The sequence below is a fragment of the Tripterygium wilfordii genome, chromosome 11 (genome assembly GCF_013401445.1).
Source record: "Tripterygium wilfordii isolate XIE 37 chromosome 11, ASM1340144v1, whole genome shotgun sequence".
NCBI classification, from domain to species: domain Eukaryota; kingdom Viridiplantae; phylum Streptophyta; class Magnoliopsida; order Celastrales; family Celastraceae; genus Tripterygium; species Tripterygium wilfordii.
The window spans coordinates 12,887,750-12,898,963 of NC_052242.1; the positions used below are offsets into that span (position 1 = coordinate 12,887,750).

The 11,214-nt window shown below is 37.8% G+C and overlaps 2 protein-coding genes across 3 annotated transcripts; both read left to right on the forward strand.

Moving 5' to 3' along the window:
* The first annotated feature begins 2,811 nt into the window (after nucleotides 1–2,811).
* Nucleotides 2,812–9,760, forward strand: LOC120009369 (cytochrome P450 734A1-like). 2 transcript variants are annotated; one of them, XM_038859934.1, is made up of 5 exons: nucleotides 2,812–3,353; nucleotides 3,789–4,033; nucleotides 4,099–4,462; nucleotides 4,843–5,290; nucleotides 9,623–9,760. In XM_038859934.1, the coding sequence occupies exons 1-4, from the start codon at nucleotides 2,862–2,864 to the stop codon at nucleotides 5,254–5,256; spliced, it is 1,515 nt and encodes a 504-aa protein (XP_038715862.1). In that variant the 5' UTR covers nucleotides 2,812–2,861; the 3' UTR covers nucleotides 5,257–5,290; nucleotides 9,623–9,760. The 2 variants fall into 2 exon arrangements, with proteins under 2 accessions (XP_038715862.1, XP_038715861.1); XM_038859933.1 differs by lacking the exon at nucleotides 9,623–9,760 and having other exon boundaries at nucleotides 4,843–5,371.
* LOC120009368 (cytochrome P450 734A1-like) lies at nucleotides 7,168–9,728 on the forward strand. The gene is made up of 4 exons (XM_038859931.1): nucleotides 7,168–7,713; nucleotides 8,124–8,368; nucleotides 8,433–8,796; nucleotides 9,175–9,728. Exons 1-4 carry the CDS (start codon nucleotides 7,222–7,224, stop codon nucleotides 9,586–9,588), a joined length of 1,515 nt encoding a protein of 504 aa, XP_038715859.1. The 5' UTR covers nucleotides 7,168–7,221; the 3' UTR covers nucleotides 9,589–9,728.
* Nucleotides 9,761–11,214: the final 1,454 nt, after the last annotated feature.

The following is an 11,214-nucleotide window of genomic DNA, read 5'->3' on the forward strand; positions in this document are numbered from 1 at the left end:
TGTGTTTGGTGAGGTGGTACAACATAAAATTGAGGGTGGTACCACTCGCAAAATGGAGCGATACCGCCCTCAAAGGGGCTTTTTGTTGAGCGATTTTGGGTTTGACGTGGGATCCACGCCAAAAAGGCATGGGTCCCACTTCAAAAAGCTGCATATTTGTATTTTTAAAAAATTATCCTGTGGGTCCCAACATTTATATTAAATATTGTATATTAATTTTATATTTTATCCAAATTAACAATAGAATTATTATAAATTAAAAATTATACTTATAAGTTAATAATAAATTAGTAATTATACTTTTTTTTTTTTGAAATGAATTAGTAATTATACTTATAAGTTAATGATTAATTAATAATTATACTTATAAGTTAATAATAAATTAATAATTGTACTTATTAGTTAATAATAAGTCAATAATTATACGTATAAATTAATAATTAGTTAATAATTATACTTATTAAATTACTATTTAAATATTAAATTAAAGTAATTATAATTTTTACATGATAAATTATACTTATAAGTTAATAATAATACAAACAAAATATCTTTTACACAACTTAACCGCTAACAACCGTTAACAATTTTACCAAACACCTCACAACTTATTTCAAACCTTTAGCTTCTTTTCTTTTTTTTTATCACTTAACAACTAGCGTTGAAAATCAATATAACCACTCTATCAAACACACCTAGTTATGCGCCGATTGCCGCTTGAGCATATTAGAAACCGCCGCTCCAATTGTTCAGCAAGCTCAGGCAAAGGCAAACCGGCCCGGATAAGATCACCGCCTGGAGAAGATCGATCGTGGTACGGTGCACATGCGGATTGAATAAATTGGATACTAAGACCTAATTGAACGGTATTTGACTTTCAAAATCAAAACCACTCTCTCGAGGATCCTCCACTCTTGTGATTTTTTTTTCCACGCCTAAATTGGATAAAAACTAACATTAAACTGTATCCATTTTCTTCAATCCATCTATTGATTCGGTCATCTGCCCTTGTTAGATTCACTAACTAATCTTAACAAAAGCTGCCACCATTGGATGATAAGATCCATAATATATCTATCGAAAGAGAATCCCTATGAGGATTTAATCTGATTAAGGTTTGAGTTGTCTTCGGCGTACTTCGTGGCAAGAATGCTAAGCCGAGGGTAGTGGTTTGAAACGGAAGGATATGTTAGTTGGATCTTCTTAAACTCGACAAAAATTTAAATTGTAGGTTTTGTTTATTTGTGGGTAAACTTAATAACTTCCTATTTCATATTTTATAGGTAAAAGTTATTTTGGCCTATTCATTACATTTTGGGTATAAGTAGGTGGTGTAAACTTAGGTAATTAAATAATGTGCAAATAAAATTTCTCCATATTTATATGTCCATCGTTTTGTGTTAAATGAATAACAATTGAAGCTCAATAACTACATCACTACTCATTTTTGTTTTTGGTTATTCAAACAAAGCGTTGACTTCAGAAAATGATTTGTGAACTAAACATGAAGTAAGAGAAAGTGAAATAGCTTCTTTTTTATGGATAAATAAATTAATGAAATTGCATCATACTAAGATTCGTTACTAACTACTCCTTTATATATATATATATATATATATCGAATTTTCTTTGATACGGGACCAAGGAACGGGACTAACTTACGGGACTATTTTATTGGCCGTTAGATTAATCACACGACACAGGTTTTTCTTTTATTTTTGTTCCTTTCGTCTCACTTCTCTCTCCTCTGACAGGCCCTCTCTCATCAAACCCTCTCTCTACAACCTGCAATAACAGATTAATCTTGTTGGTATATATTTTGGGTTACAAAACAGGTTGCAAAACCATAAATGTAGATGTCTGGACAGGAGCATACCCTGTCCAGACTGAACCTGTAGAACCAGCAACAACACAATCAACCTCTCCAAAGCCAATTATCCAGCAACAAAACAAAAGGATTCCCTAACACAAATCTCCAGCAGGAATAAACCAAATTTCTTTTAAATTAGGTACAAATTGAAGAGGGGAAACAGATAAAGAAAATTTTATACTCTTCCATTTATACACTTTCGATTCCGGAGATTGGGTCATCTAGATAGCTCGATTTGATCTCCATGATAGAGAGAAATCGCAACTGAGGAGTTGTGATAGGTGAAGGCCTCTCGGTTGTTCCCCTTCTCAAGTCGACCTTATCTTCGACCCAAATCAACTTGAATAGCGAAATGGAGAAATCTGACCCAAATCGACCTAAACTGCATATCACTGTTCGTGTTCAAGGGCTGCTCAATCTTTACGTATCACTGTTCCGGCATTTACCTTGATTTTTCAGTTTAGCTTCGATTTCTCTGGTGTGCACAAATCAAGGGATGCTCAAGTAGATCAATTTCTCCCCTGTTGTTTTGGGTTGTGATTGCAGGTTGTAGAGAGAGTGTTTGATGCGAGAGGGACTGTTAGAGGAGAGAGAAGTGAGACAGAAGGAAACAAAAAGTAGAGAGAGGGTTTGATGAGAGAGGGACTGTCAGAGGAGAGAGAAGTGAGACGGAAGGAAAAAAAATAAAAGAAAAACGTATGCCAAGTGATTAATCTAACGGCCAATAAAATAGTCTCGTTCCTTGGTCCCGTATCACAGAAAATTCGTACATATATATATAGGTTTCTTTCCATAAGTTGACGGTCTTGGCATGACGATCGTGTGATCTCCTCTATCTCAGATGTTTCTGATTTTTATTTATTATTATTTTATAAACATTGACTTATAATATTTATTATTATTTTTATAAACATCGACTTATAAATCCCAATACAGTCTATGCATTTCATCACCGAAACTTTCCCTAATTCGCGTCTCTTAACACTCCATCATGCAATTTGTTCTTGCTTTGATTTTCACAATATTTCTTATATTTCTCTTCAATCTTGTGAACTCCATACTATGGATGCCGTACAAAATCCAACGCCACTTCAAGAAGCAAGGGATAAGAGGTCCTGGCTACCGTCCGATCTTCGGAAACACAAGGGAGTCCCTCCGTTTGTTTGCGGAAGCTGTGTCGAAGCCGATCCCCTTCGGTCAGAGTACAATCTCGCGTGTTATTCCAAGTTACAACATGTGGTCAGGCATGTATGGGAAAACTTACCTGTACTGGATTGGGATGAGACCCACGTTGGCCATTTCTGACCCAACCATTATAAAGGAAGTACTAATGAATACGGGAGGTTCAAGCCCGCTCCAAAAGAGACCATCGGATCCTCTGGTTAAGCAGCTTATGGGAGACGGACTTTCGGAGCTCCAGGGAGAGAAATGGGCTATCCATAGGAGAATAACTAACCTTGCTTTGAACATGGAGCAAGTTAAGGTAATATTGAATTTTAACTTTGGTTTGGTCTCTTCTTTTTTTTTTTTTTATCTTCTCTTTTAAATTTTGGATGGGACTATTGTTCTTTTCTTTTTTGTTGGTAATCTTGTTAATCGAGAACGACAACATACAAGTTTACCTTTTGGACATCCGATATGGATCTAAACTTTGATTGTCAAACACGCGCGAGTACTAGTTTTTCATTTTATGATAAGGTAATTTAGGTCAAAACCCCGTGCATGGCACAAATGTATTGCTCACAGTAAAAATCGAATTCAAAACCTCCCGAGTCTGTATGGTTTGACCCCCCATAGAGATTCATCAATAGATTATCACTTAAGTGGTTAATTATTATTTTTCATTTTAACGTGTAACCATATATAATTTATAATTTATTGGAAAATTTTAATCTGTAGTGTTTTACTTCTTTGGAAGGGTTGGGTGCCCACAATTGTGGATGGAACCATGAAGATGCTTAATAGTTGGGAGGAAAGAAGAGCAAGAAGAAAAGAATTGGAGCTTGACGTGCACAAGGAACTTCATAACCTCTCAGCAGAAATTATTTCAAGAACTATTTTTGGAAGTAGCATGGAAGAAGGAAAACATATTTTCATGTTGCAAGAAAGACAAACAAACCTTGCAATCCTGGCTCAACGAAGTTTCTATTTTCCAGGGTTAAGGTAAACTACAATTATTGACATAGTCATGCTAATTAATTAGTACTAAGTTCTTATTATTCACGCAGGTTTTTACCTACTAAGAATAACAGAGAGGGATGGAGATTAGAGAAAGAAGTGCACGAAGCGATACGAAAGTTGATTGAGCAGAACTACAAGATAGGAGACAAATGGAGAAATTTACTTGATTTGTTGACATCTTCATATAAGAACAATGATGGCATAGAAGAAAAATTAGATGTGGAGGAAGTAATAGATGAATGTAAGACATTTTACTTTGCAGGGAAGGAAACAAGTGCGAATACAATGACTTGGGCACTCATACTTCTTGCATTTCATCAAGAATGGCAAATTAAGGCCCGAGAAGAAGTGATTCGTGTATGCGGAGATATAGAACTCCCTGCTGCAGTGGATATCAATCAACTGAAGATTGTAAGTTTACTTTCCCATTAGAGTATATGTGTTTGGAAACCATTGAGCTGTAGAGCAACAGCTCAGTGGGTTATATCTTTAGGCTTCGGGTAGATGAATGACGCTAAGGTTGAGAGTTCGAATTAGCTAAAGGTATTTGGCTTTCGGCTCACTTCCAGAGAGGGGTTAGGAGTCTTATTTTCACCTACGTGGGCTTCGGCCCATTCATAAATGTCACCGGTGTAGTGTCGGCTGTTATGACGACCCGAGTTATGCCAATGCAATTGTCCGAAAGTCATGATAGGTAGGTGGTTCATCGGTGAAAAAAGAAGGAAGGTAAATGTGTTTTATTATTAGAAGATTCACCACAATTTTAATCATGATTTGCTTTGTCTCAACAGATAAACATGATTTTAAATGAAACACTACGACTCTACGCTCAAGTTCCATTGATGGTAAGGAAGACATGCAAAGACACTAAGCTTGGGGAACTTAACATTCCAGCTGGCATGGTATTAATATTTCCCATAATTGCTGCTCATCTTGACACTGAGATTTGGGGAGAAGATGCTGAAAAGTTCAATCCAATGCGATTCAGCGTGCCTCAGAAGCATCTATCATCGTTTTTTCCATGGGGTTTAGGTCGAAGAATCTGTGTGGGACAAAATTTGGCCATGGTTGAGATGAAAATTGCTCTAGCGATGATTGTTAGACAGTACTCTTTTACATTATCACCTGCATACATTCACGCCCCAATTCAGTATCTAACAACACAACCCCAACATGGTGCACCACTGCTCTTTACCAAGATCTGAAGGTTGAAGAAAATGTAAGTTACTGTTGGATCTTTTCATGTAATTGTATTAAGACGTGTGTTTGTCTTCTTCTGCAGTAATATATAAATATGGATAATAAAAGTTATAAAACCGATGAATCTTGTCGGGCATTAGAAAAAGTTATGCAGAAAAGTTTTTGATGCATAGACCCAAAAAAACTATGCTATACATACAATCTTGTCTAGTATTAAACTTTAATATATGAAAACCAGACAACAAAATAGCATACGCTCCGTTCAAATTCTACTAAAGATGATATTTGCACTCCATATTGAGATTGAGGCTGCAAGCTTATGAACAACATCGGGGAATGAACATATGTCGATGATACCACAAATGAATATTGTCTGATGATCACAGCAAGGACAATTTTCGATCATCGCAAATTCTGGGACCTAAGCCAAAGGGGAAAAACGAAGCCAAGTGCTTCCGAGACGCTTTAAATCTCAAGGGATTGAACTTGTTAGCATCGTCTCCCCATTTATCAATGTCATGATGGATACTGGTCAAGTCAAGGCTAAGTACAGTTGCGTTTTAGCTGGGATGTCAAGATTGCCAAGCTTAACGTCCTTTGCTGTTTGTCTCATCAGCATTAGGCTGGTGGGTAGAGTCGAAGCATTAGGCTGGTGGGCCCATTTATCACCTTCAAGCCCAACAAATCCCCGTCAAAGAAAGCACCTTCGTCAACGGGTTAAAACCCGACCTTCTTGAAAGACCCCCACTCGAGTTCATGTGAACCTCCTTGATCATCTCCGGGTCGGATAAACTGCACCGGCCAAGAAGAAAGCCCAAAATCATGACCTGGTGAAGGATATACCCATTGAGAAGCAACATGTGGAGCTCAATTGACTAAGGTCACGAACGGAGGCCTTGACATTGTAGCCGCGCTGGAGGAGGAGCTTCAGATGGACGTCTATCAAATGCTCATAACCAAAAGTATGATGCAAAGATTTATGAGGTTCCAACCTTGCAAAGTTGCAATCGAAGTCTCAGACCGTCAGACGGCGTCTCAAGGAGAAGGAGGGGAAGAGGAGAAATACAGCAAAAACCCTAGGCGCGCACGAGTAACGGAGTAAGTCTCATGTGTCGTTGACTTGGGCTTTTACAACTTGTGACTTTTAGACCGAGCCTAAGTATATTGAGCTTTATATTCTATTGGGTTAGAGTTATATACTTATATTATATATAAATAAGTATATACATAGACCTTAGGGCTTAAGAGCGGACATCTTCAAATTCGGAATCAACCTGTTTAACTAAACAAGCATAAAAACAGACCCGAGCTTGGCTCTTTTTCAAACGAGAGCCTGAGCATGGCCTATACCATCGGCCCAATTTCATCCCTGGTTGTGAGTCTATATCGAGTCGTCGATTGCCCGGGCCGTGGGCCTATTGGACTCTTGACTCTTGAGAAGGCCATTAACCTCTTGTTGAGTCATCGATTGCTCAAGCCATGTGCCTCTCATGCTCTTAAGAAGGCCGAGGGCTTATGTTAAAAGTTGGCTAAGTTGTCGGCCTGTCGTGTCTTCTAGGTCGTGGGCTTGTTACGTTGGGGCCATCTAATTTTGGCCCATAAAATAAGCCAATAGCCACATCACTGCTCATTTGGTTTTTGGTTATTCAAACAAAACGTTTGACTCCCGAAAACGATATGTGAACTAACCATTTTTTTATTGGATAGTCAAATTAGGAATAGTGATATATATACATACTTATATGGTTTTTTTTTTCTTTCCATAACTGTTTCATCTGAATTTTTCAACAAGCATGCTCTTAATTTCAACACAATTGAATAGATAAACATATAAAAATGAAATTAGCCGTATGTTCTTTATTATTATTATTATTATAATAATATTGGCTTATAAATCCCAAATTCCTAGTACAGTCTACGCATTTCATCAACAAAAACTTTCCCTAATTTGTGTCTCTTAACACTCCATCATGCAATTTGTTCTTGTTTTGATTTTGACAATATTTCTTATATTTCTCTTCAATCTTGTACAATCAATACTATGGATGCCGTACAAAATCCAACGCCACTTCAAGAAGCAAGGGATAGGAGGTCCTGGTTACCGTCCGATCTTCGGAAACACAAGGGAGTCCCGCCGTTTGTCCGCGGAAGCTGTGTCGAAGCCGATTCCCTTCGATCAGAGTACAATCTCGCGTGTTATTCCACATTACAACAGGTGGTCAAGCATGTATGGGAAAACTTACCTGTACTGGATTGGGATGATGCCCAGGTTGGTCATTTCTGACCCAGCCATTCTAAAGGAAGTACTAATGAATACGGGAAGTTCAAGCCCATTCCAAAAGAAACCATTGGATCCTCTGGTTAACCAGCTTATGGGAGACGGGCTTCCGGAGCTCAAGGGAGAGAAATGGGCCATCCATAGGAGAATTACTAACCTTGCTTTGAACATGGAGCAAGTTAAGGTATTCATTTTAACTTTGGTTCGGTCTCTCTTTATTTTTTTTTATCTTATATTTTATATTTTGGATGGGATCATTTGTTTCCTTTTTCTTTCTTGGTAATCTTCGTAATTGAGAACAACATTTTATCCTTTGAACATTCGATATGAACCTAAACTCACGTTTGCATAGTAGTTTTTCACTTTAAGAATCGGGTAACTTAGACCAAAGCCCAGTGTGTGACACAAAGGTATTACTCATAGTGAGAATCGAACTCAAGACCCCTCGAATCCGTACGGTTTGACCACCAGATATTCACCAATAGATTATCACATAAGTGGTTAACTATTTGTTTTTTCCATTTAACGTGGAACCATATATAATTTATAATTCATTGGAAAATTTTAATCTGTAGTGTTTTACTTCTTTGGAAGGGTTGGGTGCCCACAATTGTGGATGGAACCATGAAGATGCTTAATAGTTGGGAGGAAAGGAGAGCAGGGAGAAAAGAATTGGAGCTTGACGTGCACAAGGAACTTCATAACCTCTCAGCAGAAATTATTTCAAGAACTATTTTTGGAAGTAGCATGGAAGAAGGAAAACATATTTTCATGTTGCAAGAAAGACAAATAAACCTTGCAATCCTGGCTCAACGAAGTTTATATTTTCCAGGGTTAAGGTAAACTACAATTATTGACTAGTCATGTTAATTAATTAGTACTAAGTTCTTATTATTCATGCAGGTTTTTACCTACAAAGAATAACAGAGAGGGATGGAGATTAGAGAAAGAAGTGCGCGAAGCGATACGAAAGTTGATTGAGCAGAACTACAAGATAGGAGACAAATGGAGAAATTTACTTGATTTGATGACATCTTCATATAAGAACAATGATGGCATAGAAGAAAAATTAGATGTGGAGGAAGTAATAGATGAATGTAAAACATTTTACTTTGCAGGGAAGGAAACAAGTGCGAATACAATGACTTGGGCACTCATACTTCTTGCATTTCATCAAGAATGGCAAATTAAGGCTCGAGAAGAAGTGACTCGTGTATGCGGAGATAAAAAGCTCCCTGCTGCAGTGGATATCAGTCAGCTGAAGATTGTAAGTTTTTACTTTCCTATTAGAGTATACGTGTTTGGAAACCACGGAGCAACAGCTCAATGGGTTATATCTCTGGGCTTAGGGTGGATGAATGACACTAAGGTTGTGAGTTTGAATTAGCTGAGAGTATTTGGCTTTCGGCTCACTTCCGAGAGGGGTTAGGAGTCCCATTTTCACCTACATGGGCTTTGACCTAGTCTTATATGTTGCCAACGCATTGCTATGCTGCTGGCTGTTCTGGCTGCCTGAGTTTCACCCACTCAATTGTCCGAATGATATGGCTGGACTAGTGGTTAATCGGCGAAAAAGAAAAGTAAATGTGTTTGAATATTAAAAGATTCATCACAATTTTAATCATACTTTGCTTTGTCTCAACAGGTAAACATGATTTTGAATGAAACACTACGAGTTTACACTCTAGGACCATTCATTGTAAGGAAGACATGCAAAGACACTAAGCTTGGGGGACTTGACATTCCTGCTGGCATGCTATTAGCATTTCCCATACTTGCAGCTCATTTTGATACTGAGATTTGGGGAGAAGATGCTGAAAAGTTCAATCCAATGCGATTCAATGTGCCTCAGAAGCATCTATCATCGTTCTTTCCATGGGGTTTAGGTCCAAGAATCTGTGTGGGACAAAGTTTGGCCATGGTTGAGATGAAAATTGCTCTAGCAATGATTGTTAGACAATACTCTTTTACATTATCACCTACGTACATTCATGCCCCAATTCAGTTACTAACAACACAACCCCAACATGGTGCACCACTCCTCTTTACCAAGATCTGAAGGTTGAAGAAAATATAAGCTCCTGTTGGATCATTTCATGTAATTGTATTAAGACGTGTTTTGTCTTTTTGTGTAGTATATGCTTTTACATATAAATACGTATGTCTCTAGATTATAAAAGAAATCTAGAAAATTTAGGTATAGTTATATATAAATTTAAAATATTATTGGTCGGGACGGTTCCCTTGAGGGGCAGGCAGGAAGTAGATTCGTCCTCACTCCCCCCGCATACGGGGTGAGTTTCTTTACCCCGTTCCAAAGTCAAATTGGAGAAAACTTGGGCCGGTCGAGGCCTTCTGGTTGGGTAAGAATTTTCATCCATAACCTTGACTGATGTCAATCATGTCGCTGATATATGGGGAGACGATGCTAACAAGTTCAATCCCTTGAGATTTAACGCGTCTCGGAACAACTTAGCTTCATTTTCCCATTGGGCTTAAGTCAAAGAACTTGCGCTGGTCAAAATCTAGCGATGCTCGAAGCAAAAAATTGTCCTTATACAGAATACAGGTGCTTGTAAGTATAGCTCCAAAAGAGTACAGTGACTTAGTTGTACTTGTTTGCAAAGTGCAGAGTCATTTTGGGACTTATCCCGGGAAAAACTTGAAAATATATTGGATATCTAGTGGTCACCTTAACTCGCTCTATGTTAAAAAGCCTGATTGGATATCCTCCCATGAAGGGCCCATTCATCACGTTCATGCCCAACAAATCCCTGTCCAAAGACCCACTCGAGTTTATGAGAGGCATTGAGAGCCTTCCTGATCATTTATGGGTCGGATAAACTGCAATGGCCAAGAAGAAAGCCCAAAATCATGACTTTGGTGGAGGATAAACGCATTGTGAATCCACAAGTGGAGCTCCCTGAAGGCTGAAACATATAACTGGGAATGCTGCCTAAGTAAAACCATGGTAATATAATAGTCCAGCTACAAAGCTGGAATAGTTACCGAAAAGCAATCGGAGTCTCACAAAGATGGATTAGCATAAGTTTGCCCACAACCCAATCCCACTTGATTTATTGTTGACTCTGAACAAAAAACCCGCACAACAATTTTATCCTTAAATTTGGCCGAGCTTACTGTCAAAGATATCAACAAAATATCAATGATATATTTGACAAATCAACAAAATCTTTGAATTTGTCAAAGATATCAACAACATCTTTGATTTACTTTATTGACATTATTTTTCTTACTTTTCTTTTCAACGCCTATATAAAGGCATTTTGTACACAATGTGAAAAATACAGATCTTTTACTTCTCTAACATATCCTTTTACTTCTCTAACACTTACAAACCATTATATTTGGTTTTTACCAAGCTATGTGGAATCTTGGATTCTAACAAGGGATTCAGATTTCAGTGGAGACTATAACGGGGAATTTGGGGTTCTTGTGAAAGCTCCAATGAAAATTTGTATGTTCAGATTGCACCGAGTGTGAAACCCCGTATTTACTTTTACATAACTATTCCATTCATACATGTCCCTCTTATTTCAAAGTACTTGCCGATGTCAATACAGAAGAAGTCCTTGTTTTCTATCCCCCCCTCACCATAAGCTGTGTGAACGAGTCTCTCACATTACTCTCTACGTCCACTTAAGGGTTGGAGTGTCAGAAATCT

Coding starts and splice junctions, on each gene's coding strand:
- LOC120009368 (XM_038859931.1), top strand. CDS start 7,222: ATGCAATTTGTTCTTGTTTTGATTTTGACAATATTTCTTATATTTCTC. Junction 7,714..8,123: donor TGAACATGGAGCAAGTTAAG/GTATTCATTTTA, acceptor CTTCTTTGGAAG/GGTTGGGTGCCCACAATTGT. Junction 8,369..8,432: donor TTATATTTTCCAGGGTTAAG/GTAAACTACAAT, acceptor TTATTCATGCAG/GTTTTTACCTACAAAGAATA.
- LOC120009369 (XM_038859934.1), top strand. CDS start 2,862: ATGCAATTTGTTCTTGCTTTGATTTTCACAATATTTCTTATATTTCTC. Junction 4,034..4,098: donor TTCTATTTTCCAGGGTTAAG/GTAAACTACAAT, acceptor TTATTCACGCAG/GTTTTTACCTACTAAGAATA. Junction 4,463..4,842: donor ATATCAATCAACTGAAGATT/GTAAGTTTACTT, acceptor TTGTCTCAACAG/ATAAACATGATTTTAAATGA.